This window comes from Dryobates pubescens, chromosome 24 (genome assembly GCF_014839835.1).
Source record: "Dryobates pubescens isolate bDryPub1 chromosome 24, bDryPub1.pri, whole genome shotgun sequence".
NCBI classification, from domain to species: Eukaryota; Metazoa; Chordata; class Aves; order Piciformes; family Picidae; genus Dryobates; species Dryobates pubescens.
In genome coordinates this window covers 3,047,110-3,075,083 of record NC_071635.1, presented here as the reverse complement: position 1 = coordinate 3,075,083, position 27,974 = coordinate 3,047,110, and the positions used below count along the sequence as shown (strand labels likewise).

Sequence of the window (27,974 nt, the reverse complement as noted above, 5' to 3'; positions counted from 1 at the left end):
TAAAAGGCAGCTCAGAGCAGATCCCAGAAAGCAAGAGGTGTTCATGACTCACAGGCTTCACAGAAAGCAGTGGGTGTTGAGCATCTTGCAGCACAGTCCCAGTATCTCTTTCCCTGGTATATTTAGGGAAGCAAGCAGTGCCTCAGCACCAGTTACTCAGCAGGAACACAGCCAGACTCAGATCCTGCATCTCTGGCAGTTATTTTTTGCTGCATACCTTCTTTAGTTTAGTTTCTTCTCCCTCACTTCCCTCTCCCCCCTTCCCTGCAAGTGGCAAACACCAACAGTGGCAAACCTAAACTCTCTCTCCACTTTCTGACACCAAGTGTTTTTCACAAGCTGTGCTGCATACCAGGAGGCAGAAGTGTGGTCTAATATCTGCCCAAACCACTCACAGAAAGCTCAGAGGCCCAAAGCATGTGCACACATGAAATGCAAATCCAAGCCTCCCCCTACCTCAGTATTCCCCAGCCTGCAGCACATCTCACTCAGTGGATCCAGAAAACATGCCCATTTCTGCTGAGGGATCACAGGCAGGCAGTCCAGACCAGGCAGGACTTGGATTTCTAAACACCTCCCTCCACACCCAAATGGAAGCATCATGCAATGCAACAGACAGTTCCAGCACAAGCAGATGGAGAGCTGGCACTGCTTGGGAGAGAAGGAGGCTGCTCTTCTCCAAGTGGGAGGATTAAAGGTGCATGACCTTCTCCTGTTGCAGCCTGGCCTCTGCTCCTGCTTTCACCCTCTGCAAGGGGATCACTTGCTCCTGCTCCCAGACTGCAGGGATGCTGCCACAAAGACACAAGCTGGACCCCCTTTCCTTGCTCTCACAGCAGAGGTTTGGGCAGCAAGATGGAAGCTGCAGGACCCCAGGAGGCTCTGCAGCCCCTTTAGCCAAGGCACAGGTCCACCAAGGATGTTAATTATCAAACCCACCAGAGGCACTTTTGCCAGTTAGCCCAACTGCACCAGAATGGGCAGTTCTGGCTTTGTCTGCTCAGCAGTGCTGCAGTCTTCAACCCTCAGCTGCCTGGCAAGGGGGCAGGGGCAAGGACCAGAACCTCTGCAAACTCAGGAGTATGCCATGAGCTTTAGCTTTGATCCACATGGGGACGGCAGCTCTGCCGGAGAGCAACGAGCCTGATTGCTCAGTGTGCAATTAGCGGAACAGGCAAGTGATTCACGCCTTGGGTTTGGCAAAACAGAAGGTTTGGAAAACCAAGGGGCTGCTAAGGCAGATGGCCCTGCTGCTCTGGCTGTGATCAGCTCAATTGCACAGCACGGCACCTCCACACACCCCTGGACCCAGACACCTCCTTCGGCTGCCACCCACAGCGACACAGGCCCAAGAGATGCTTCATGACCACACAGACAAGTGTCTGTTTCTGCAAGCACTGACCTCTTACAAGCATGCTAACAGAGGAACTGTTTGCCAGGCACCTCTCCTTGTCTGCAGCTTCAGGAGCCATGGACAAGATCAGCCTGGGTAAAAGCGCAGCTCCACAGACTCGCCAGAGATCAGCCAATTCACACCGGATGTGCTGCTAGGCTTGGGGGTCTGGATCTTCTCAGATGTCAGAGAGCTTAAGGCATCCCAAGAATTTTTTACACTCTTCCTTACTCATGTCTCCTTCACATGAATCTCTCCCCCTCCTTCACATACCATCCAGACACAGGCAGGAAGTGATTCTGAACTTCCCCAAGACTAGAGAGTGTAACATCAGTATTCACCCCCAATACTGAGGTCAGTTTTGGGCCCCTCACTCCAAGAAGGGCATTGAGGTGCTGGAGTGTGTCCAGAGAAGGGCAACAAAGCCAGTGAAGTGTCTTGAACACAGTGGCCCTTATGAAGAATAACTGAGGGAGCTGGTGTCTAGTCTCACAAGAGGAGGCTGAGAGGAGACCTCATCGCTCACTACAGCTCCCCAAAAGGAGGCTGGAGCCAGGTGGGGCTCAGTCTGTCCTCATGTGCAAGAAATGACAGGACAAGAGGAAATAGCCTCAAGGTGTGGCAGGAAGGTTCAGGTTGGAGACAGGAAAAATTTCTTCCCAGCAAGGGTTGTCAGGCACTGGACCAGGCTGCTCAGGGAGATGGTGGCCTCCCCCTCCCTGGAGGGATTGAAAAGAGGCCGGGAGGTGGAGCTGAGCGATGCGGTTTAGTGGCAGTGGTGGGACTGTGAGCTCTAACCACTCACCCAGACTTGATCTCAAAGGTCTCTTTCACCCTCAACAGTTCTATGACCAAGTAAATGCTTGTTTATTAGGAAAGATGCTGATCACTTTGCATTGCTTTGTGGAGTCCCAGGCATCCCAGGGTTGCTATTTCTTGGGTCAACAACAATCTTTCAGGCGCTGTTATCACAGCTGTTGGTTTGAAGTCTAGTAGGGGAAGGGAGGGCGTAAGTGAAGCAGAGGCAGGCCTCCAGAGGCACAGCAGCAACCACATACCAGCATTAGAAAGACAGATTCATTGCCAGGACCCCACATCCTGGTGCTCTTCATTTTAGGGTAGGGGGGGGAAGCCTTGCAAAAGACCAGAAAGGGTTTGCAGCCTCAGAGCCCAGTCACGTCTACTCGGGATCTGCTTTTCATCACACATAGCTCCTGGTGGCAAAGGTTTTATAGGTCAGGCAAGGCTGTCAGGGATGCTGTGGCACAGTGGTTTTGCCTGGATGTCATCCAGTGAAGCTTTATAAAACAGTTTGGCCGAGGAGGCACGTGCAAGGAGAGCATCAGCTCATTCCTTCTAAGCCACAGCAACTTGGCAGAGCTAGCAGGAGTAAGGGGAAACCTTTTTGCCTCACTGGAGTCAGCAATAGTAGAGGGCTGGGGAGGTGGATGTAAAGGTAGGTCTCATGATTGGAAATGAAGTACTTCTCTAGCATGAAATACAGAACAGTTTGGGTTGGAAGGGACCTTCAAGATCATCCAGTTCTAACTCCCCTGCCATGGTCAGGGACATCTCCCATTAGTCCAGGTTGCTAAAAGCCTCATGCAGCCTGGTCTTGAACACATTCAGGGATGAGGCATCCACAACTTCTCCAGGCAACCCATTCCAGTGTCTCACCACCCTCACAGTAAAGAACTTCCTAATGACCAATCTAAATTTCCCCTGCTCCAATTTCAAACCCGTGCTCCTTGTCTTATCACAGAATCACAGACCCTCAGAATTTGTCCCTCCCCAGCCTTCCTGTAGGGCCCCTTTGGGTACTGGATAGATGCTACAAGGTCTCCTCAGAGCCTTCTCAACCCCAGCCATCAACCCAACACCACCACAGCCACTAAACCATGTCCCAAAATGCCATGTGTACACATTTTCAGAGCACCTCCAGGGAACTCCACCACCTCCCTGGGCAGAAGGGATGTCCTTGCACTTCAGAAGGTAGCTGACCTGAGATTTCCTGGGTGGAAAACAGGAGTACCACTCTCAAAAGGCTGCATTTATTGCCCCATTTATTGTCTGCTCTCCTCACTCAGGATTTCACCCCAAGGGTAGCTGTTTCCTCCACCCAAGCAAGCTCCTGGCTGAGCCCCATCTGCTTGAAGGCTGCCAGCAAAATATTCCCCTTCAGCCCCTCCTGGCCCCCTGCCGCTAGCAGCTGGGGGTCAGCTTCACACAGCCCCCAAAGAGTTAAAGAAAACACAAAGAAGCCTCAAATTCTAGAGGAGAAAAATGCTGGTATGCAAAACATTGAGTTCAACCACAAATATGAAGCAAGTGTTTAGTTATTTGAGGCCACACGACTTCAGAGGCACCTTCAAGAAACTCTGAAAGATTTTATTGTCAGCAGGTCAGGCCAGTTACACTCTGGCCCCATTACCAGGAGCATGTTCCTGTGAGTCTGAAGCAATCTTAGATGCAGCACCCAAAGCCAGGGATCCCTCAGAGATGCTTCAGTCTGCTCTGATAAAAAAGTGGCTCAGGACAGAGCAGTGAGCACAGAAACAAGGAGTTCAGAAGAGATGGATCTATGGCATCCTCTTCTGACGTTGTTAAATGTGAGGCCCCTGCTGGCAGGGCATAAAATATTCCCAGAGACAAGCTCACAGTTGAAGTTCCTTGAAACAGCACCCACAAAGCTTATCCTTCCTTAGACTTCAGTGACAGTTAAACCCTTAATTCTTTGATGAGGAAACTCAAGTATAATAGTATGGGGTGAAGACAAAAGGAGAGAACAATTCCTTTCCCCTCCTTGCCTGCAGTCATGCCCCAAGGAAACAGCCCATGGCTATCAATCAGTTAGTGAAGAAAGGAAAGGAAGGACTTCTGTTGTTATTTTAAGGCCAGGATAACCATCAGTTATCACCAGCAGAGGAGGGACAGTTCCTGTCTCCATGCTGCTGCCTGACTGCAGACTCAGGCAGATGTTCCACAACCTACTCAAGGCTGGGAGGGTCTTCTCCCACCCTTCTTTCCCCCCCCTCCCCTTCTCTTTCAACTTACCTCCTTGGGAAGACACATCCTCAGTCTGAAGGTTAATGTGTCAAGCAAGCCATTAAGATTGATCAGGAAGGCAGGCAAGCTACCACCAACCCAGCCAGTGACTCACTGCTGCAGGGGCTGGACCTCAAACTGTCTTGTTCTTCTGGATAAAAGCTGGCACCACCACCAGCTGTAGTCCTCCAGTAATGTCTAAAGCAGCAAGAAGCCAGGTCTCCCTATGCCCAGTAACAGGAAATCTCACCCAAGTGTTATGCCACAGTTGGCCCCCAGCTCAGTAACCATGGAGGTGACAGGGAAGACAGAAAGGCTCTTCTTGAATCCATGGGGTTTTTTGCTTTGAATCTCAGAGAATCAGGACAGCAGAAAAGGTCATTCTGTGGGAGGAAGGCTGGAAGCAGTTTGGACAACAAAGCACCCAGCAGCAGATGGAGAAGGGTAGGTGTGGGTCTCCTCCTTGCATGGAATATTGCTGTACAGACACACGAATCACAACCGTTAAGGTTGGGAAAGACCTCTAAGATCGAGTCCAACCTTCAACCCAACACAGCCATGGCTATTAAACCATGGCCCCAAGTGCCCCCTCCAGGGATGGTGACCCCACCACTTCCCTGGGCAGCCTGTTTCAATGCCTGCCCATGAGATGTCACCTGAGGGAATCACCAGCTAAGGGAAGCTGTCAGCAGGACAAGGCAAGGGGTTACCCTGAGGAGAGCCCCTCAGAGACTGGACATGCTTACAGTAGCACAGGCAGTAACACACCAAAGCGACGGGGCAGGGAAGTTCTCTCCAAGGCTGGAATCCCAGGATGACTCTGGGGATGGTGAGCAGGTTTCACAAGCCACACCCTGCCCATGCACAGCCCACATCCAGCACTGAATATCCTGGTGGCCAGCAGCTTGCAGTGGCAGCCTTTGCCACGCAGCAAGGACAGGATCCCTGCAGCCTCAGAGCTTCTCTCCAAGGCAGGCCGGTGGGGAGGGCAGGGGAGCTGCTTACATTGGCACACTGCAGCAGCTCAGCAGGAGGATGGAGAATGGGGAGAGAGTCACATTCTTCTGGGAAGAGGGAAGTCAGCAAAATCTGACCATTCAGAAGTGGCTGCAAAGAGTGGGAATGAACATTTGTCTTCCAGGCAAATATGTTTGGCTAAGGGTCAGCACAAGCTCAGAGCACCACCAGTTCCCTCCGTGCCAAGAGCTGACATAAAAGCCTTTTTCCTCCATAGGTTTCCAAAAACCACCGACCCTTTCTATTTGGAGTAGAAGTGACTAATGCCTCTAACAGCCCCTGATGTCACAAACTGCTAACCAGCAAAAGAAAAAATACCCAACAAGCATGCTGGACTTTGGGGATGATAAGGACCAGATGTGCATTCCAGCAAGGCTTGTAAACTCACTGAAGGGAAAGGGGGGGGAAGAGGAAGGAGGAAGGGAGGGGGAGAAAAGAAAGAAAAAGAAAAAAAAAGACATAATGTGACAAACAAGAATGAAGACTATCCAAAGGCAGAGCCCAATGAGAACCAGATGCTTGCCTGGCCAGTCTCTCTCCTGACAGGACAGCATGCAGCTAACTGCCTTTTTGAGAGCTTGTATGAGGCTGATGAAATAAAAAGGGAGTTACTGCTCAGTGCCAGGCTCCCCAGGCTGAAATGCTCCAAAAGCAGCATGCCACTTACTGCTCTTTCCCCACTTTTTGTCTTCTGAGGTGCCACACGCAGGGAAAGGCAAACACATCCCTTTTAGCACCCCCAGCAGCCCTCTCTCAGCCAGGCACGGCGCAGGTTGGATGGATGCTCCACAGCAGCCCTGAACAAAGCGGCTTTGGTGGGGACCACAGCCCAGCAGACCACCAGCTGCTGCATGGGGATAGAGCATGCAAGTCTGTGGTATTAGGCCAGTTCACACCAGTGAGTACTGGAGGAGGTCTGACTTTTAAGAGTTAACCCCAACCCAGATGAGTAGGGCAGAAGCTAACTGGGAGCCAGCAGGAAGGCATGTTGCTATACAGCCATTAGAAATACTATTTTTTCCAGGTTGGTTTTTTCCCCCAGTCCTTCTGGCTACACAGTCCCACACTACCACAGATACAGATCTAGTCCATCAAGACAGTAGAGAGGAAAAGCCAACAACAGCCATTTCCTTCTGTATTCCACTGACATGCACTTAAAATAGCCCTGAAACAGCTGCATCACAGGGGCTGTTAAATAAGCAGAGTGATACTTTGCTAAGAGCCTGTAGCTGGAGGCACAGCACAGTATGGGCCCTGACAGAGGGAAGTGCCATATATGAACTGGGCCAGACTCCCAGTTACAGAGGCCACTGGCAGGGAGCTCTCTGGGACACTGATCCTGAGCACAAGGTGGTAAAATTAACATGAAGCACAGAGCATCCGATCCCACTGCCAAGCTGTCCCTAAACCGGTCCAGTGAGGGGGGTGAGCAGAGCCAGGGCAAAGCACAGAGGCTTTCAGCAGGGAAAGCAGCCCATGGGACTGTTCTGTAAAACTGGAACAAGGCAGCAGTGTTCCAGCACCTGAGCCACATTTAGGGCCCTTTCAAACATAACAAGCAGCAGCTTTCCTTGCAAAGGTGGTGCAGGCACAGCCCGGTAGGGCTGCCTTGCAGCTCCTTAACCCCACCTTTTCTTTCCTGAACAACTGCAGCTGCACACCAAGGACACATTTTGCCAGCTCCCATTCAGCAAGCTCCAGGACTGAAAGGTGCCCCACATCGTGCTCTGGATAATTAATTAGCCCTGGGACTTACTGCCAGGATCTGCATCAAGGCTGTGCCCTGCTGGCTTGCTCAGAGGCAGGTGGGGCACCATGGCACGGTGCTGCCCTGCAGTTGTCTGCACAGACTGTTTCCAAGCAGGGCACACAGAGCTGTGTAGATAAAAGCTCCAGCTCAGTTATTTAATAGTGCTCTTGAGTCTGGAGTTCAGATTGCATAGAATCAGAGTATTGTTTGGGTTGGAAGAGACCTCCAAGATCATTAAGTCCAACCACCAACCTAACACCACGGTGGCTGTTAAACCATGTCCCCAGGCACCATGTCCACACCTTTCTTGAGCACTTCCAAGAACGGTGTGTCCACCACCTGCCTGGCCAGCCTGTTCCAATGCCTGAACACAGCAAAATACCAAGAGAACACTGACACACAGACTTGGTTTCTTCCATGCCCAGGTACCACACAACAGTAGCATAAAAATAGAAATACATTATTGTTCAGCTATGTGATTTCCCATGGTCAGGGCACTGAGAACTCATAGAATGGTTTGGGTTGGAAAAGACCTTAAAGATCACCTAATCCAAATCCCCTGCCATGGGCAGGGACATCTCCCACTAGACCAGATTGCCCAAGATTTCATCCAACCTGGCCTTGAACACCTCCAGGAAAGTCATATTTGGCCTGGAGTTCCTGCAGGATCTAAATCAAGCAGGAAACTGCACTCCTTGGAAAATCCCTGCCAGGACTTCTAGGCTCTTATGAAGTGCTAGATACACACTGGAAGTCTTCAGGGAAATTTCACTGGTCCAACACCACCAAGGAAGTGCTGGCTCAGGGCAGCTTTGCTTAAATGCAGATGCAATGTGCCACTGAGGATATCAAAACAAAGGGCAGAGAAAACAGTTCTGGTTTTACTCTCACCAGCAACACGTGCACTTGAGCATGGCTCTGACAAAGTGACACAGCTGACAACAACAAAGCAGGAAAACCAGATTTCAGTGTGTTCGTAGCATGGTCTGAGAGCTAGGACAGAACCCTCATACCTGCTTAGGAGAGGAAAAGGGAAGGTGCAGAGGCCCTTTGGGATGTGAAGCTCACCAGAAGGGCCACAGAAGTCACTCAGAATTAACAAGAGGAGGTCAGCAAAGACTATAGAAGATGACAGATAATGTTGTTTGCCTTAGTGGGCAGTTTTCTGTCTTCAGCAGGAGCAAGAGTGGGATGAAGCTGACCCGAATCTGCATGCAGAGGAGAAGGTCAAGGTTTATTGAATTATTCAGCTGACAGTTTTGAAACATTTGTCCTAGACTTCAAACTCTCAACTGACTCAACCACAACAATGCTCCCCACTTGCCTTCAGCAAGTTTTTGCTTTCCTGCCTTTAACAGGGAAAGCCTACACAGAAATTTTCTTAAGTAGGACATGGCTTCAAGGAGCAATTCCCTGTTTCAGCTGAAGCACTTCCTTCCCTCCACCTCATTAATGCCAAATTTTTGTGGCTGCCTTCAAAGACTGTTTTGTCTTTCCAAAAAGTGTTAATTGGCCAGAGCTCTTCCAGAAGATGATCTAGGTCCAGGGGACAGACACAACACTAGCACCAGGAGGAGCAGATGGGACTGGAAGGCTACCCTACAGCAGGGGTTTTTATCCCCTTGCATTTTGCTGCACCAATAGACTGCTGCCAAGACTTCACATTTTGGGACTCAAAAAGCAGTGCAAGATAAAACATTTCTCCTCTCATACAGCCTGAAGACAGGAACGTTCCCACAGTCCTCTCCACATCCAGCCCTTGCAGAGGGGCAGGATCACAAAGGCATTTGATCTTCACTACAGTCCTGGTGATGCTCCAAGTCATAAAGAATCCCTGGACAGGACACCGGCAACTGCCCAACATCCACTCCAAAGCCTCTGAACTGCACATACTCGTGAGAGAGCTGGGCAGATAATCCTTCTGCAGCTCGAATGTTTAACTGCCTAATCACACAAGGAGCAGCTGCACAGCTCCAAGTTTTGGGTTGCTTCACAGGGAAGTTTTATTTCAGAGATCTAAACCAACTTCTCTAGACAAGCAAAATCCCACCCTGCCCCACACCTGTTTTCTCCTGGAGTTTATGCTGAGCTGGCACTCCACACACACCAACCAGGGAAAAGTCTTCCCTTGCACTCTAGCTACTCCTGACCTACAGCAGGTTACACAGTGTGAAAGATGTTGCAGACCCTCCAATCCCCACCACAGCACAGACCACCCATGAGGAAGCACAGCCAAACTCTCCTGAGGCTGGACACTTCTGTCCTCTCCAAGATATCCTCAGCCTGCACTGCAAGTACAGAGTAACAGAATGGTAGCGGTTGGAAGGGACCTCTGGAGATGATCAAGTCCAACCCTCCTGTTAAAGCAGGGTCACCCACAGCAGGTTGCACAGGAATGCATCCAGGCAGGTTTGGAATGTCTGCAGAGAAGGAGACTCCAAAACCTCTCTGGGCAGCCTGCACTAGGGGTCTGGCACCATCACAGGAAAGAGGTTTCTTAAGTTCAAGTGAAACCTCCTGTGCTCTAGTTTGTGCTCATTGCTCCTTGTTCTATCAATGGGCACCACTGAAAAGAGCCCAGCCCCATCCTTATGGCTTCCCCCCTTTAGATAGTTATATGCATTGTGAAGATTCTCTCAGTCTGCTCCCCTCCAGGCTAAAGAGCTCCAGGTCTCTGCCTCTCCAACTCCCATGACTATTTTTTGCCTGGGCCAGAGAAGGTAGCTACCAAGTCACAGAGCTGTTTCACCAGGCCAGTGTCTCCAAGAGACAGAGGAGACACTTGGTAATCACATCTCCTGCTGGTGTCAGCCTGGGCAGCCCCAGCTAAGCACTACAGGAAGGAAAACAACCCTCTTTCCTCCCTGTCCCCTCAACCCCTGACATCAGACCTCCATGACTGCAGACACAAAGCACGGGCACCATCAACTTCATCTCCTAATTAACTCAGGAGGAGCCAGTGTCAGCAAGCAAACGAAGACAGCCCAAATGAAGTCAGACGCCTCCCATCTGGAACGCATCAGAGTGAGGCTTTGCAGACACTGCAGCTGAGGCAGAGCAACCCAGGGCTGCCTCCCTGCCCTGGGTCATGTCACAGCACAAGAATTTAGGGAGATCTGCATGGTGATGCCAGCCAGCAGCAGCAACGGGCTCCTGCAGCCCCACACCCTCTCACCTCATGCATCACTGGCTGCAGGTGCCCCACAGGCAGGGATAAGCCCTCTGAAAGCACGAGGAAAGGGGGGGCCCTTTCACAGAACCATCTTTTACACCATTCACAATGGCAGTAATTTCCTCCCTCCTGCAGACCCTCCCAGTGCTGCCACCGCTGTGTGACCAAGTGCAGTCAACCATAAGCCAAGAGTGGCATTTTCTCACAGGAGACAATCTGGGAACCCGGCACAACAGGGAAGGATCTGTCCCCCAATTACAGACAATGACACCTAAGGTTAGGCTTGTCTGACAAGTTTTGTGCAGGACCTGTTTTCCAAACACTTGAGGCAGGAATTCCTAGGGAATAAACAGTTTCATTGGTGCAATTGGGAATACATCACGAAAGCAGCGAGGCCACAGCACAGCTCACTGGACACAGCAGGCTCCTGAGGTGCTTGACCACAGCTTCTACCCTGGGGCTGGACCCTGGCAAGAGGCAGTGGGGCTGTGCCAGCACAGAGGGTTGGAGGGTCACACACCACCCCCAGCTTGCTAAGAACAGGAAGGCAGGATAAGCCTAGCCCTGGCACACAGCACCTTCCTGGCAGAGCCTCTGAGCCTCTCTGAGGTCTATTTTGGAGCTCTCAGCCTCCAAAAGGCCAGGGAAGCATGCCCACCAGAGCAAGCTCAGCTCACAGCAGCAGCTTGCAGCTCCTGCAGTTGTCTCAGCTTTCCTTACCTCACAGCAGAAGACATGTTTTAGGCCAGCTGCAGAACTTCATTTCTGAAGGCTACAATTTTATCACCTCGAGTGAAAGCAGCAACTTCGTGTGAGCATTGTCTAGACGCTGCAGGCGAGAAAGGACCTGCAAAAAGCAGACAGCTCCACGGCATTCAGAGTAAGAACGAGCCAATTTGCCTCTGTTTTCTTGCACCTTTGATGGGATTCAGGCACGAGCAGCTACTGAAGCTACACAAATAACAAAGTCTACCCGATTTGGGGAAAAACCAAACCTTAACTTCCCAGCAAAACGCCTGAGCACAGACAAACCTGTCATTTTGAAGTGCTGTGGCTACACACCCACCTGTTTTGAGTGCTATAAGCAGGCCTGGCAGTGACTAAGAGCTTTGGTATCATGAGCAATTGCTAGTTGTGACCTCGGCTAAAGGTCAGAGACGACTTTTACCCTTCTCCCTGTCTCCGTGTTCTCTCCTTTGACACCTCTCACTCAATTTCTAAGCAGATCAGACACCCAGCATCTAAAAAGCCTCTCCTAGGGACCACAGAGCTGGTAACCAGCAATTTCCTAGCATCAAGGATTTCAAGCAGATTCATTAGTTTAATCCTAATAATGCAAATAAAGCCAAATGCAAATCTGGCATTAAGTCACTGCATGGGAGGAAACCTGCCCATGACCCCCCTTCATGAGCCTCTGGTGACAAAGCTTGTGCAGTTACCCTCTTCCTCCTTTCCCATCCTCTGGGCACTGAGCCAGCAGGATGCTACCAGGGTGGGTGTGTGAGGGTACAGGGGCCATGTCAGTAACCCATTTCTCTCCCAATAAAGGTACTGAGAGGCTGCAAGTCCCCCTGTTAGGAGAAAAGGCTCTAGAGGCTCAAATGATACTCCCAAGTTGCACCCCATTTCTCTTCTCACCCCACTCTCCAGGGTCAGACCACCACTGGTTAGGGTCCTGCTCACAGTGTCAAATGCAAGGAGGCTGATCACTGTTAGCTAAAGGATTCAGAAGGGGGCTGGCATGAGCAAGGGAGGAGCAAAGCCTCTCACAGCCCAAGCAGCTCAAAGCCAGACATAACCATGGAGCACCCACAGAGACTCAGGTGCTCTGGGCATGAAGCACAGCACCGTGGCATTGCAACACCAGAGCTGGTAGACACCAACCATTATTAGAGGTTGAGCTTGCTCTGGGCACTTCCATATCCTACAGCCTGCAAGCTGCTGGCACATACCTCAAGCTGTGAATAACCCCAGCCAGTTTCTAAGAAGCATATCTGGATTTCAGGGGAGGAAGCTCATTCTTCAGGAGATGAGACTAATCCCACGTTCAGCTTCCCACAAACACCAGCTATGCATCAGCACTCATGAAAGGAGAGCGAGCCACATTAAACCCCTGGGGCTGGGAAGGGGCAAATGTCTTCAAGACTGTCCAAGATGATAGGAGGAATAAATAAATCCAACCTCAAGGTCTCACACTTCCCCTCACACAAGTGGGCTCAGATGCCACCAGCCCCTGGACCTTCAGCCTGTTTTCAGAAGCTGAGCTTTTCTCCAGCAGAAGTGACAGACATGCCCCCAGACTAAAAAGCCCAACAGGAACAGTGTGAGAATGCAGGGTGTAAGGAAACTAGCAAGAAGAAAAATATTTTGCTTTTGTGTGTTGCAAAGTTGTATTAAACACCAAGCAACAGGAAACAAAAGCTCTTAAAGGAAAACACTAAGAGTGCTGCTACAAACAAACTGACACAAATGGCTACACTCCAGACACTAATTAAATGCATCCTGTAACCAGCAAATTCTGCTCTTATTTAGACCTTGATCCAAAACCTACTACCAACATTAGAGAGCCCAATGCTTCATCCATACAAAGTCTAGTCTATCAGGAAAACAAAACCAAAGGCAGGCCTAAAATCCCCCCAGACTCAGGATGCTGCACACTAACCTGAGGAAACCAAAGGATCTCCAGTCAGATCTCCAGGCCCACAGTCAGCAAGCCTGTTGTCAGACACCAGTCCCAGGCTACACATGCAGAAACAGCTCTGTTCTCTAGGGGCTGACTATTGGTTGTCCCCAAGGGGAATCAGCCTCTGCTGCCCACTCCACAGCACCTCTAGTATCACCCATCCAGTAAGCTGATCAAAGACTTTGCACTCCAGCTTTATGGAGCACAGGGTCTTCAATGAGAGAGCCATGAACTCACACTTGAGCTGGATACTGACCACCCAAAGGGGCAATGCAGGGGCTCTCATCACTGTTCCCACCAGCACAGCCTCCCCAGAGCTCCAGCAGCCCCTGGGTAAGGTAGGCAGCAGTTAGCACTGGTTCCTTCCCTACAGGTGACAGCCACAGAAGTGCTATGTGCCCCCATTCAGGGCTAACAGCCTAACACCCTGAGGGTCCTTCAGGAGCTTCTGCTTGGCTGGTTTCCATATCTGAGACAAGAAGCTTAAGCTCCACAAACCAACCTGAGACAAGAGTTTCACCCTCCTGCCTGAAGGCCATGTCTCCTCCATTCACCAATGCAGGTGATGAAGCACAAAACGTTCCTGGGCTCTAACACCATCACAACACCCCTGCAGAAGGCTCCAGCTGCTAAGATATGAGCACTGCTCTATCACGTCACCAGGGCTGGAGGCAGAAGGTGCCAAGACATCCAGATAACACAGATTAACTACAGAAGGCTGCAAGGAGACTTGCTGTAATTATTTTCAAAGCAACAGAGATTCTCTCAGCTAAATGGTGCACACAAGCTTTGCCAAAGAGAGCGAGACACAGAGCTTGCACAGGAGTAGCCATCATCCAAAGTGCTCCTTGGCAGGTCTGAGGATACACTTTGTTATTAAGCCCAACGAGAGGGGGAAATGCCAGGCTTCAATGGTGTTTTCAGCCCTGCCACAGAGTGGCTGGACAAGCAGAGAGCAAATAAACCACAGTGAGTGGGAGGCAGGCACTGCCCCTGCCCTACATGCTGTTGAAGGCTTCCCATCCACATACCAGGGCTCCCCAGTGCCTTTGTGAGCTGGACCTTTGGCTTCTGCTATCTTGATCCTGCTCCGCCTGCAGTGTCGCGACACTTTAATTAAAAGCAGGAGGCTGAGAAGCTGGGAACAGGCAGGGAAGTGCTGCTGGGCTCACATCTGGCTCCAGCTTGGTGCCAAGGTTGGCCTTCCATTAATTCAGCTGCAGAAAAGGCACCCAAGGTCCTGAGCCAGGTACCAGGCCTGTGACAGCAGCGAGCTGCCTCAGAGCTGGAGATCAAGCCACCTGGCATGTGCCCAGACAGCCCAAGCACCTGAATGACAGGGAGACTGCAAAGGCTGCTTGGGAAGAGCTGCCAGCTCAAAACCCTGCTCTGTGCTGCTTCCCACCTCTTTTCAATGCATGAGGAATACTCCTATTTAAGCTTATTCTACTGCTCTGCTGTCGCTAGGACCTGAGCGTGACACTTCCAAACATTCCCCTGGCCTAATCCAATGTTATTGTTCCCACAGCAGCCCTCTGCTCACGAGACCATTGGCAGAGATTTGTGAACCCCTGGCATTTACCCATGTGCTCACTGGAGCTGTGTCCTTCCAAATTCATTAATTATCCCAAACACAGGCAGCTGCAGCAACACCCGTTAGCTGTCGATGGAGCCATGCTTAAAGGTTAAACTGGAGCCAGCGTGAATTCATCAGCGGGGTTTGTGTTGGCCACCACATTCTGCTTTGACCATCCACCCCAGCCATGTTTGTGTGTAAAAGCAAGCCAGATCCAGGCTTCCTCTCAGTTTCTGCCCTGTCAAGATTTGTGCTGTATCAACCCATGCACTGCTTGTGGCAGACTGGTGTTGATTAAACCCACACTTCCAATGTTATTCCTCGCTGCACCTCAGAAGTAAACAGAACAAATTCTCTAGCACATAACCCCTCTGACCAGTCCAGGTGCTCAAACACCTCCCAGACTAAATTCAAAGAATTCAGAGTCTTGCAGCCTTAAAGAGTACAGACAACACATGCTGCACTCCACTCAGTTGGAATACATAGCTCAAGGACAGGCTCTGGAAGGGAGGGATGGACCATGTTGCAAGGCTGTTTCTCCAGACAGCAAGCAAGAGGAGCTGCCATTAGCTTGCACCTCCTGCAGCTACTTTAAGCTGTAGCTTTCTGCACTCGCCTTACTAACATTTCTCATTGTCTTTCTGCCCTATAAAATTGTCACTCCAGAGAACTGTGACCTAGACCCCAGGTGCTCCAGCCACCTCTCATCCCACTGCCCTGGCAGGAGAGGGCAGGGGCATCTCAGGGCAAGCTGGATTTGTCAAAGCAGAAAGCAGGCCAACACACAGCCCTGTAAGCTAGGGTCCCCACAGGTCACAGGCTGCCCACACTAGATCCCATTCTCTGGGCTCAATCTCAAGTCCATTTTTGCTGGAGGGATGGGCAGCAGGGCACACGAGGTATCCCTCTGTAAGCAGAGCACTGGGCTGTTTAGCTTGGCCAGATAACGGTGCCAGCACAACAGCCAGGCATGAGTCAAGCACAGAGCAAGAGCGGCTGAGAGCGCTGAGCAGGCGCCGCTGTGCCGGGCTCCAGCTCTCTGCAGCAGCCAGGCTGCAGCACCTGACAGAGCAGGTAAAGCCTGTCACAGCTTTAGGGAGCCAAACCTGAGGATCTGGGAAAACAAACACACCCACAGGCAATTCCAGCTGGCTCCAAGCACTTCCTGCAGAAGACCAGGCAGGATGAGGAGCTCCCTGGTTTGACAGCGCTGCAGATTGCCTGTGCCAAAGTGGGGCACAATTCCCATCTATGCTGCACATTTCTGCCCAGTTATTTCATGGGATACCAAAGCAAGTGATCTGCTGATGCAGATCCCTTCCCACCACTGCAAAGGCTGGAGATGCAGCAGTCTCCACCCCTGCAGAGCAGCAGGAAACACATGAAGCCACAAGCAGCACTGCAGGGGTGCCTACACTCCAAAGCAGCTAGGCTCTGACAGATAACTGCTCCAGGAACCTGGTAAGCCTTCAAAGAGGAAGGCTAAAGCACAGCTCTTCCTCCCTTCCTCTCACAACTGTCCAGCAGAATGAGCTGGGTTTAGATGCTGAGGCTCCTCCTCAGCACACCACAGAACCAGCACAGCACAAGAGCTGGTCCCAGGGCACACCAGCATGCATCCATCCCAGCAGAGTCAGTGCAGGCAGCAGGGCAGCCCTTCTGCAGGTGCTTGATGGTTTCACTCCCATCTCCTTGGGCCATTCAGTAGCCTCCAAGGGTGCAAACCAGAGCTCACTCTACAGGAGGCAGGACAGCATCCACCCAACTGTCTTCTCCCTAGTCTCAGGTGACAGAAAGAGAGGAAATGGCATGAAATTGTGCCAGGAGAGACTTCGGTTGGAGATGAGGGAAAATTTCTTTGCTGCAAGAGTGGTCAGGGGTTGGAACAGGCTGCCCAGAGAGGCAGGGGAGTCCCACTCCAGTCCCTGGAGATGTTCAAGAAATATGTGGCCACAGCACTTGGGGACACTGTTTGATGGCTGTAGTGATCCTAGGTTGAAGGTTGCATTTGATGGAGGCCTTTTCCAACCCAAACAACTCTGTGATTCTATGACCTCCATCCTCCTTCCTACCATTCACTGCCACTTCAACCCGAGACTCTGGGTCAGCACCCACCTCTGCAGGGCACAGCACCAACTCAGGCCCCCTGCCCTGGCCAGCTTTCAATTGCCAAGGTATGTCAGGACACCCAGAAAGACCAGTTTAGTACAGTCATTGCAGCTGGGGACAACATCTGCATGCTCTTCTCTTAGGACTCCTCACTGTGTATTTTACATAGGGTAAAGCAGTATTCTGCATTCTATGGCATGCCAGAAACTTTGACCATTGACCAATGCTCAGCCTGTGTGAGCCTTCTATTTCCCTTCATTGCATGCAAGCCTGCCTGGATTTATACTTCTGCCTTTCTGGCTCATCCCACTGGAAGGATGCAGGTTGCTTGGTTAGGCTATAAAAAAAAGCAGCTTTCCTGAGGTGATCTCAACCCCCAAGTAATGCACATCCCATGGCAAAAGCTCTTCTGTGAGCTGCAGTGCTGGCGAGGCCAAACCCGGGGGAAACGTAGCTGCGTTCAGGAGCAGACAGCAGTCACACCACAGCATCAAATCATGTTTTTGTTTAAACAACAAAACCAAAACACCTCTGGCTTTGATGTCTAAGTGCTTTTGGCCTGCAACAGAGAAACTCACCATGGCTTAGGAATGTTCTATGTGAAAATTGCCCTCAATTGCATTTACGTAAACCAGGGGAAACAAGGTCAAGGGAGTTACTCCCACAGCTCACTTTCAAACCCTTCTTCCCTAGTGAAACTACTCCCTAAATCTCCTTGAAAACATCACTTGCATATTCTCCTATTTGAATGGTTATTTCCATGAGAGGGGGTTTAGTGAAACACATCAGCCTGGCACTGTTTCCGTGCCACAGGGTGCACTAGGGCTAGGTGTGGAAAGGTGACCATAGTCAGAGAATCATAGAATTGCTTTGGTTGGAAGAGACCTCCAAGATCATCCAGTCTAGCCTTCAACCTAACACCACCATGGCAATGAAACCATGGCCACACAGTTCTGGAACACCTCTGGGAATAGGGACTCCACCACCTCCCTGGGCAGCCTGTTCCAATCCCTGGCCATTCTCACAGCAAAACACACTTGTCCTCATCTCTAACCTAACCCTCCCCAGACACATTTTCAGGCCAGTTCCTCTCCTTCCATCTCTTGCTACTAGGGAGAAGAGACCAACCCCCAGCTCACTGCAACCTTCTCTCAGGGAGTTGTAGAGTGCAATGAGGTCTCCCTTCAGCCTCCTCTTCTCCACACTAAAACCCAGGTCCTTCAGCTGCTCCTCACCAGACCTGTTCTCCAGAACCTTCACCAGCTTTGCCCTTCTCTGGACACTCTCTAGCACCTTAGTGATGATAATTCACCAATCACAGCTTTGCACCTTACAAAACAAGGGAATTTGCATCTGCTTTACACAGGGAGAAAGCAAAGCCTGTACCAAAATGAAGTCATTTGCCCAAGACCCCCCCCAGCACACCAGGAGCTGAAACACTTGCAGCATACGAGCCACACAAGCCCTAATCCCAAGTGGCTTCTGTAATTAATGGTCTGATGAACAAGTGCATAACTCCATATGCTGAAGAGCAAAAGTGATTTCCAGTAGGATGAATATTCAGCTACCTGGAAACACAAAGCCCAAGGTCCCCTGACACTACTACTTCTTGGCAATTATAGATCAGAAATCAAACTAAATCATTCCAATTGTTCAGTGACCATCAACTGCACATCCCAGAGCGGAAGGCACTTTGTCAAGAGGTCTTTCATTTCCAACTGTCAGCCCAGCTTCTTTGTAACTCACGGCATCAGGAAGGGTCTGTCCACTGCCTTGCTGAAGGGCTGCCCCAAGGCCAAAGCAGCAACTGACATGCAGCATAAAGCAGCTCCCAAGACCGGTGCCGCTTTCCAGCTCCACTGGACACCAAGGGCTTGTGTTGCTGTCACCAAAACCTTCCCCTTCTCCACAAGACTCAGACTTATGAGGAAGGCAGGAATGCTCTGCAAGAGCTCACACAAAGCTGGGAAAGAAGGCTGCCTGCAGAATCTGGCCAGGAACTCATTTCACAGCTTCTAAAATGGGCCTGGCACAGTCAACACAGCACCCTCTAACCCTTCTCACCTCAGGTCCCTATGGGAATCCATTGTACATCAGCCTTGCAACTGACCAGCAGAGCACCCTCAGGCTCCCAAAAACCTGCTCCCCAAAGATACTTAGCACCTTTCACCCCAAAAGGTGCCCAGAGGATTGACCAGCACCAAGGACCAGGTTTGGGACACGGTTTAATGGCCACAGTAGTTTTAGGTTGAACTCAATGATCTTAGAGGTCTCTTCCAACCAAAACAATTCTATGACCTTCCCAAAAGCAGGCTGAAGGCTCAGAAATCCTGATGACTAACCAACCTCTGAAGACAGATTTGAGGGGGCAGAGGGAGAAGGGGAAGCAAAAAAGAAAAAAAAAAAAAGCAAAACACACACACAAACCACCCCACAAATTAGGTCAAATGCTGCTGGAAAATGCCAATTACTTTCTATCCAGAGGATCACACTCAGATGCCATTTAATCTCAGCCTGCTGTTGTCAGATATTAGCTGAAATCCCCTGCTTTGCTTCAGTTGCCGTATCAAAGTGCTAACATATTCAATATTAATGAGCTAGATGAAACAGAATGAGTCTAGCTTGGCATTTTCTGTGATAAAAGATACTTTGTGGCAGAAAAAGAATTCATTTAAAGGCATTCAGGATTTTTCCTGCCTCGGAAATGGCACAGGACATACAGAAATTAACTAAAGCACTCTCAAATGTAATTAAGAAATCTCACTCTTCTGATCCCAGAAGCTAACAAAGGCATAATTGTTGAATCTTGGTTCTTTTGTTAAGAACAAGGTGAGTTACTTGGCCACAGCTAGGGAAAGCTTTACAGATAAAAGCCTGACACAGGACTCGTGAAAACACCAATCACTTCTCCCCCTCCCCCCGTTCTCCACACCTTTGTGCTTACACAGGCAAAACATGTCAGAGTGCAGAGCCCTGTGACTGACTCAAGAAAGAAAAAGCACAATGGGACCTGCAGGGGCTCAACCTGGACGTGAAACAGATTTGGAGGAGGAAGAAGCAGCAGGCAGGGGATGTGTGTGGTGCTGAAGTGATGTGATTTACCACTAGAGCAAGTCACCAGACGATCCAGCAAAATCCCTGCTCCTCTTGGGGTCTCGACATGAAGATTTGAGGACCGTGCATATGTTCAGTCCCAGATGGCTGTGTTAAGCCTTGTAATCACTGCTAGCAAGATACCTGCTCACAGTATGCTGACCTAATCTTTCAGCCATAAAAGCTGAGAATGAAGGAGTAATTTAATTCTGAAAACATCAGTCTCAACATCTCAAACTAGGAACAAAACCAAAGACTACTGAAATATCATTAGCCATGCTGCTGCTAAGTTCATTCTGCACATAGCCAAGAAACTCAGTTCCATCAATGAACACAAAACAAGACAATAGAGAACGGGCTCCTCAGTTTAAGAAGGACATTGAGACACTTGAACGTGTCCAGAGAAGGGCAACAAGGCTGGGGAGAGACCTTGAGGGAGCTGGGGTTGTTTAGCCTGGAGAAAAGGAGGCTCAGGGGAGACCTTATTGCTGTCTACAACTACCTGAAGGGAGGTTGTAGCCAGGAAGGGGTTGGTCTCTTCTCTCAAGCAACCAGCACCAGAACAAGAGGACACAGTCTCAAGCTGTGCCAGGGGAAGTTCAGGCTGGAGGTGAGGAGGAAGTTCTTCCCAGAGAGAGTTGTTAGCCATTGGAATGGGCTGCCCAGGGAGGTGGTGGAGTCACCATCCCTGCAGGTGCTCAAGAAGGGATTGGATGTGGCACTTGGTGCCATGGTTTAGTCATGGGGTCTGTGGTGACAATTTGGACTTGATGATCTTTGAGGTCTCTTCCAACCTTCGTGATCCTGTGAAGCAAGAAAAGGAAAATCCAACTACGTGTATACACAACCTCTTCGTTGGCAGCCCTGCACACTTCCCACCACACAGCAGGAGGATGTGAGGTTATCCACATCAGTGCACAGAAATGCCAAGAAAAGTGTTTGTGATAACCACACACTTTCACCTTTCCAGGTTGCAAACTTCTTATTTCCAAGCTAGGCTGTTGCCTGCCAAATTTTGGCCTGGAAAAACCAAGCCAGGACTGTCACCCTGCTAGTCATTCATCTGAAAGCTGCCAGAAGATCTCAGGCTGACTCAGACTGGGAGGAGATGGGTTTTCACATGGAGTGAAAGGAGATGATTTGTGTGCTTCTAAACAGAGAGATCTGGCTGTGGCTACAAGTGGGAGCCTCCATCTGAAAGAAGAGCAGCAGGCTTGCAACTGGATCTTTGCCGCAGTTTGTGCTCTCCTACTTTCACTGTGAATCTGTGGCTGTGCTGCCCCGTGGAAGAGGGGAACAAGTTCAGGCTGTCACTGAACAAGCCAAGCCCTCTACCAAACATGCTCCTCTCCCACCTTAACTTTCTTTACAGAGAACACCAGATTGTCAGAAACCTAATTCAAGCCATGTTAATGTGCTTAAGCAAAGCATTCTGCATGCTCAGTGCTTCCAACACATCTGGCCAATGCTTCCACAGAACATTGTATGTTGCTCTGTTAACTCCTGGTGAAACACCCAGACTCTGCACAAGCCCTCCAGACCCACAGACAGCCCCAAACCGTCCTGCAAGTCATCTACAAAGATCTCTCTCAGGATTCAAAACACCATTTCTGCTCTTCCACTTGCATCACATGAGAGGTTAATGCAATTCCTGAATGAAGTACACAAGAATTCCAGGAACAAGTCACAGGGATGGGTTCTCAAGAGCTACTGGCAAAGCAGCAACATCTGTGGCAAACCCAAAGTGTTTCCAAAACAAGTCCTTGTCTATTAGCTTGTGCCAAATATTCGTGACCAGAGCTGGTAAATAAAGAACTCACAGCACTTCAATAACATATTTCCAGCAGCTAGATCCCAGCTGAAAATAACTCTGGGATGCAGAACCTATAGCAGAAAATCCAATTAGAGAATAGATCTAAAAGGAGCTATAGGATGAGATGGAACACCACAAGCAAGAAAAGCTATAAAACACAGTAGTAGTCTGCTCTTCGCCATCACCCTACGTGGGATGCTACTAAAGAAAACAAAACGCCTGAGCCTGCAAGAAAAATATTCAGCTCCTCCATATTTTCAGCAGCTTCAAAAGCTCTAATTGCAAATTCAGACCCTGAAGCTACTCAGCCACTTCTCTAAACACAGGCTCAGTGGGGATTTTTAAGTATGGAGTCCCAAAGATAGCTCAAGACTTCTGGATTGCAGAGCTCAGCAATGTAACTGTCCAAGTGCAAGAGCAAGCCTTTGGACAGCCTCATGCCAGCGGTGGGCACCACGTGTATTGGATGAGCAGAGGGCAGACAGAAAAAGCTTGCAGAAGGGCTGGGCATTCCTAGTGGAAAAACACAAGGAGCTTCTCCTTCCCATGGCTCTTTCTCCACTGCCTCCTGCAAGGAGACAAGAGGGAATGGATTGAAACTGGAGGAGGGGAGATTGAGAATTTCTTCCTAATCTCTAGTCTCAGCAGCAAGGGTGGTGAGACACTGGGACAGGATGCCCAGAGAGGTTATGGATGCTCCCTCCCTGAAAGTGCTCAAGGCCAGGTTGGATGAAGCCTTGAGCAACCTGGTCTAGTGGAAGTGGGCTGGAACTAGATGATCTTTAAGGTCCCTTCAAACCCAAACCATTCTATGAATCTATGAAGGCCAAGGGGGTCTTGCCTACACCCATGCCAATCACATCTGCCCAAGATGTGGATGAGAACAGCGCTGGGGACTTCTCTAAAGCCTGGCCCACATGTCTGAACCAGGCACCATGGTGCAGAGGGGAAAAGGCACCAGAAGCAGCCAAATAGAGCATCCTCTTATTCCCACCTCTCTGAATGCATCCCACACAGCAAAGAGTACTCAGGAGGAGAAAGAACATTTAGGGTAGATTTGTGTTAGTGCTGCTCTTACCTAACACAGGAAGAGCCTAAACTTGGTTTTCTGACTCTGCTCTGGAGCATTCTCAGCAGCATTAACGCTGAATGCTGCCAGCACCAGGGTGTTTGTCCGAGCCATCATTACACATCACTCATGACAGCAGGCTGGAGAGCAGTTCATGGAGCTGGAAGCAAAGGCAGCTAGAGAGCATACCTAAAAAAAAGCTTCAGCTGGGGGGGAGCTTTTCTGGCTTCTTTTTAAATCACCTGCTTGCTCCCAACTGTTCTAACCTGAAACTGCTTCACTCTTTTCTACAGACTCACTGTAGCTCATGGGGCTGAAGCTCAGAGCCCAACCAAACCAGCAAAGAGGCTGGACAAGGCAGAAACACTTGCCAAGCCAACAGAAGACCCTGTCCCTTTGGCATGTCCCCTGCAAAGCACACCACGAGCTCGGAGGAGCCTCGCGGCCAGGCTCCTGCTTCACCTCGAGAGGCAAAGGCACACCAAGGGCACAAAAGAAGTGACAACCCTCAAATGGCTCCAGAGTGGGCAGCCAGCCAGTAAAGGCATCTCTCTCAGGGGCTGCAGGGGTGGGAAGGGGACGTATAAACCATGCCTCCGCTCTGAGTAAATATTTTACTTCTCAGATTCATGCTGCTTACTTAATCAATCCCCATCATTATTTCAGAGGCCCTACCAGACACTGAAATTGATTCCCCATGACCTCATCTACACAAAATAAAGATTTTTCCAAGTCTCTCCATCAGATCCTGAGTTCAGGTCAGCTCATTTCACGCTGGAAAAGCCAGAGGCCCTGTGCTCATGGTGGGCTGGACACGTAACCAACCCCACAACCAAGGCAAGGAGGCAGCAGGTTCCCACCATTGTTAGCATGGAGGGGAGAAACAAGAATTGTCTGAAGGAATTTCCTACTGCAAACAAGGCACCGAGGTGAGTAAAGGAAATGAAGAGTTCACAAACTAAATTACAGCCCTGTGTGCACCGCCCAGGGCTGCTTCCCTGGCACGGCAGCTGAGCCAGCCTAGGCACAAAAAGCCACACTATGCAGCTGAAAACAGGCAAGAAGTCAAACCTACGGCCCTGGCCATCTCAGCAGCCCCAGTGCTGCCACCCGAGCCCACAACATGACCACGTTCATTGGAAGGAGAGTTTGCACCCCTGTGATGCTCCCAGGAGTATACTTGATGGCAGAGGCAGCTCAGCCTTGGGAATCATAGAATCGTTAAGATTGGAAATGATCTTGAAGACCATCAAGGCCAACCTTCTACCCAACACCTCCATGACCACTAGACCACAACCTCAAGTGCCCCATCTGCTCATTTCTTCAACACCTTCAGGGACAGTGACTCCACCTCCTCCCTGGGCAGCCAGTTCCAATGCCTGACCACTCTTGCAGAAAAGGATTTTTTTTCCCCCTGATATCCAACCTAAAACTCTCCTGGTGCACCCTGAGGCCATTTCCTCTTGTCTTGTAAGTTACTTGGGAGAAGAGACCAACACCAGCCTCACTTCAACCTCCTTTCAGGTAGCAGTAGAGAGCTATAAGGTCTCCTCTCAGTCTCCTTCTCAGGCTAAACAATCTCAGCTGCCTCAGAGTAGCCAGGGCACTGCTGCCCTGTGCCTGGAGGATACCATCTACTCCTTGGGTCCAGTCCCAACCTGCCTCCTCCCTCAACCTCTCTCTGCTCTTCACTTGCAACAGCTTTTTTCCCACTCAGTTGTACTTTTGCCCCTGAAGACCACCAGACACTCAGCCAACAGGAACAGAGAAACACCCTCAGAGGCAAGGGTGTATCCCCTTTCTTAGTGCTCATCTTCTTGTCTAAAATCAGTGGTCATGGTGGCCCTGCTCCACCCACTGACACATGTAGATGTGGTTTCCAAGAGCACTGCCCCTCTGCTCTTGCTGAGCCTAGTGGGTGCCAGTAGATCTGCTGCTTGGAGACAAAGCACATCAAGCCCTCAGCTTCATCAGCCCCCCTCTACCTTCTTGTCTCTCATTCCCTCCCCTCCATGGAAACTGCCAGTCTCTCATCATCAAGTATTTTTAACACAGATGGAAGAAGACATTGTGCTGTTTTAATCTTTCAGATAAGATTTTTCCCATGGTTCCCATCTAAAATTTGTATTCTAGCTTCATTTCCCATCAGTTTGTTCGGCTTGGAGAGAAGTACACATCAGGTTTGTTTCTTGAACTAGAGCAAGCTATGATTCTGCATACATTTAGGACAGACAAAGAGAAGGGTTGGGAGGCCAGAGCCCTCTTCCATGCTCTGAACTACTGAGAAGCCATCCAGCAGTGGTCAAGAGTCTATGCATTCTATGATTCTAAGATGCTGGGAATTAACTCTGGAGGAGGATGGGGGTGCCCTATCTAACACATCTCAACAGTTTCCAGACTGCAAGTGGCTTATCTGAGCCCACATGACCATATGCATCCTTCCACCCTGATGCATATGTTTAGGCATATGCATGGCTTTCATCAGCTGAGAGGTCCCGTGGCAGCTCCCAGCACCACTTCTGCCAGTGCTGTGCTTATGCATGCCTTTACATTTACATACCATGCTCAGGCTCTCTTAAGTCAAACGAAATTAGAGGCAGTGCATTACACATGTGCCTTCACATCTGTGGGATCGGGGCCTGAAAACAAAAGCCACCCAGCCCACCACAACACGCCCTGCTCTGCCACAATTAAGCACAGACACTTCAGAGCAGCTAGCTCCAGCTCTTTTCTATGCATGCTTTTACAATTAACATAATGTCATTTCCTGCCAGGACCTAAAAGGTTGTGACTCAGGAATGTTATCATAGTTTTAAGTCAAACTGACTCGCTTTTAGTTTCATTCCTTTTCTTTCCTCCTGCCTTTCCTTCTACCCCATGCCCTGTCTAACAAGGGAACAACTCAGGGCTTTCATAAAATAAGATTCTGTTAAAAGCTTGATAAGCAAACCTTCAACCACCTTGCCATGCTCTACTGTTTAATTAACTATCTCTCCAAACTCCCCCCCCACACACTCCCTAGCCACACAGGAGCAGCATGCAAAGTGGAAGCAGAGGGGATTAGATAAGAAGGCATCAGAGACAAAACACCCCCAACATCTACTGAATGCCAGCCCACCAGCCTTTCTTCTCTTATCACCTCAAGATAAAACAGTTCTCTTCTCCAAAAAGCACCAGTTCTGGAGATTGGTTCTGGTGGGTCTGCTGCTGAGGAGGCAGCCAAGTGCCCTCATCCCTCCCTTCCCGCAGGCACATGCTTTGCACAATGAGGGATGCTTCATTCTGCAGCCAAGTCCCCTCGGACTGGACGCTGGGGCACAGAGACATGAACCCGGTTTAACTGGTGCAAAACCCTCTGTGAGTGCTGTTTTGGGATTGTTTGTGGATTATCAAAACTGTGTGAGGCTGAGCAGTGGCATCAGTTTAATGTCAGAGAAATGAAGCAGAATGCATACACAAAAATCAAACTGCAATCCCATCTTGCATAAAGCCATGTTCCTAAGCCTGTGTCGTGAAGCTGTCACCCCACACAAAGCAAACGTCTCTGCTCGACTCCAGCCTGCCCTAAAAACCAGCTCAAAATCCTGATCTCAAGGCATCTTCTCACAAGAGGCTAACTTCAATTTTCATGCACATTTCAGACCCTGAGATCAAGGAATCGTTTCAGAAGCAGCTTTATACACAGATAGTATCATTTACAGGTATTCTGCTGACAAACATCAGCTCCTGTTTTGTTTGGAAGCATAACTTTCCCCACCTCCAGTAACGCCAATAACCCCACCTTCACACACTTGCTTTGCCACATCAGAGGAAACATACAGCCCTGCAGATCCATAGGCACAAAACAAAAAGAAACTGTCTCATCCCGGTCACATCTTGAACACAGACCATCTTCCTACTATGAGAAGGAGCCGCATTTAAGGCCCCCGCTCATGGACAACATCTGTTTTACTCGCAAGCACGGGAAAAGTTACTGGGAAGTCGATCAAATCTCTCTCCCTCCCCCGGCCGATACACAAAAGTGCATTCAGGCTGGTCACGGTGAGTTTCATTCACGCTTCTGCAAGCTCGATGCCAGAGAGACCTTGGCGGGTTTTTTCGGGAACAGCATCTGTTAGTTTTTGTGGTTTGGGGTTTGCTTTTTTCCCCTTCTTTCTCTCTGTAAAGAGGAAACCTTTTGTCTTTCTCAACGTGAATGAGAAATCACATCCCCAGAGAAACGGTCACGCTAGAGGATGCCAACCACGCGTGCCCCTCGGAAGCCTTTCACGCCGGGATTTTCATGCCTGTACCGAGCGCCCAAAGTCTCTCCCGAGGGAGTGCGGGCACTCCCGTAGCTGTCCCTCTGGCCAAGGCACAGCCCTCTCCGCTCCCAAACGTTCCCATTCATGGGAACCGGCGGTGCAGAACACTCGCGGCAAGTCACCGAGCCGGCCGCAGTCCCGGCAGCAGCAGCCCGGGGAACACTCGCGGTGTGTCCCCGCTGCCCAGGGCAGCTCCAAGCGAAGGACTCCGGGAGAAGCTGCCCGGAGCCGGGCCCGGCTCGGCCCCGCCGCAACAAAGAGCCACGGCCCCATAACGGGGTGAAAAAGTTTTGCGCGGGCCCCCCACACCCCCTTTCCTGGCCCCAAGAAAGGGCACAGGCGGCGGCGAGGCGAGCCCACCGACCCTTCCCACGCCGCATCCCCGCTGCCCTCCGCGGGCACTGCACTCTCCGAGCCCCGGCACGGCATCCCCGGAGATGCACCCCTGCACCGCACGCCGCCGTACTGGAGCAATTCAAACCCAGCACCTCAACCCTGCCACCGCTTTGCACTATTTTGCACGCCCCCCCGCTTCTCCTGGCGCCGCAAGCCCCCGGCGCCTCTCCCCGCCGCCGGACCCACCGCCGGTCTGCCCACGGCCACGGCCATGGCGCTGCAGTCTGTGCGCTCCCGGCCCGCCGCCGCCCGCTCTGCGCTGCCTGCTAGGACTGCAACATGGCCACCCGGCGGGGAGGGCCCATGCGCAATGCAAAGGGGCCGGGCGGCGAGGCGGGACCCCCCCGGCCCTCCCCCGGGGCCGCCGCGGAGCGCGGGCGGGCGGCAGGCACCGCCCCGGCTGGCTGTGGCCCCGCTGCAGCTCGAGGAACCCTGAAAAGAACCTGGAGCCACGGGGAAGCTGCGCCAGGAGCGCAGGCAGCCCCCAGCAGTAACTGCAGCCCCCCGGTGAGGGGACGCGCTGCTCTGCCCGGCTGGTCTGGGGAGGGGGAGCT

General features: G+C 50.7%; 1 protein-coding gene across 2 annotated transcripts in view; it reads right to left on the bottom strand.

The window, feature by feature from the left end:
* SEPTIN11 (septin 11) overlaps positions 1–27,715 on the bottom strand; it is a 52,752-nt gene extending 25,037 nt beyond the window's left edge. For both annotated transcript variants that reach the window (XM_054172549.1, XM_054172548.1), the window contains exon 1: positions 27,607–27,715. In XM_054172549.1, coding sequence (XP_054028524.1) covers positions 27,607–27,633 — 27 coding nt within the window. In that variant the 5' untranslated portion in view covers positions 27,634–27,715. The remainder of the gene's footprint in view (positions 1–27,606) is intronic.
* Positions 27,716–27,974: the final 259 nt, after the last annotated feature.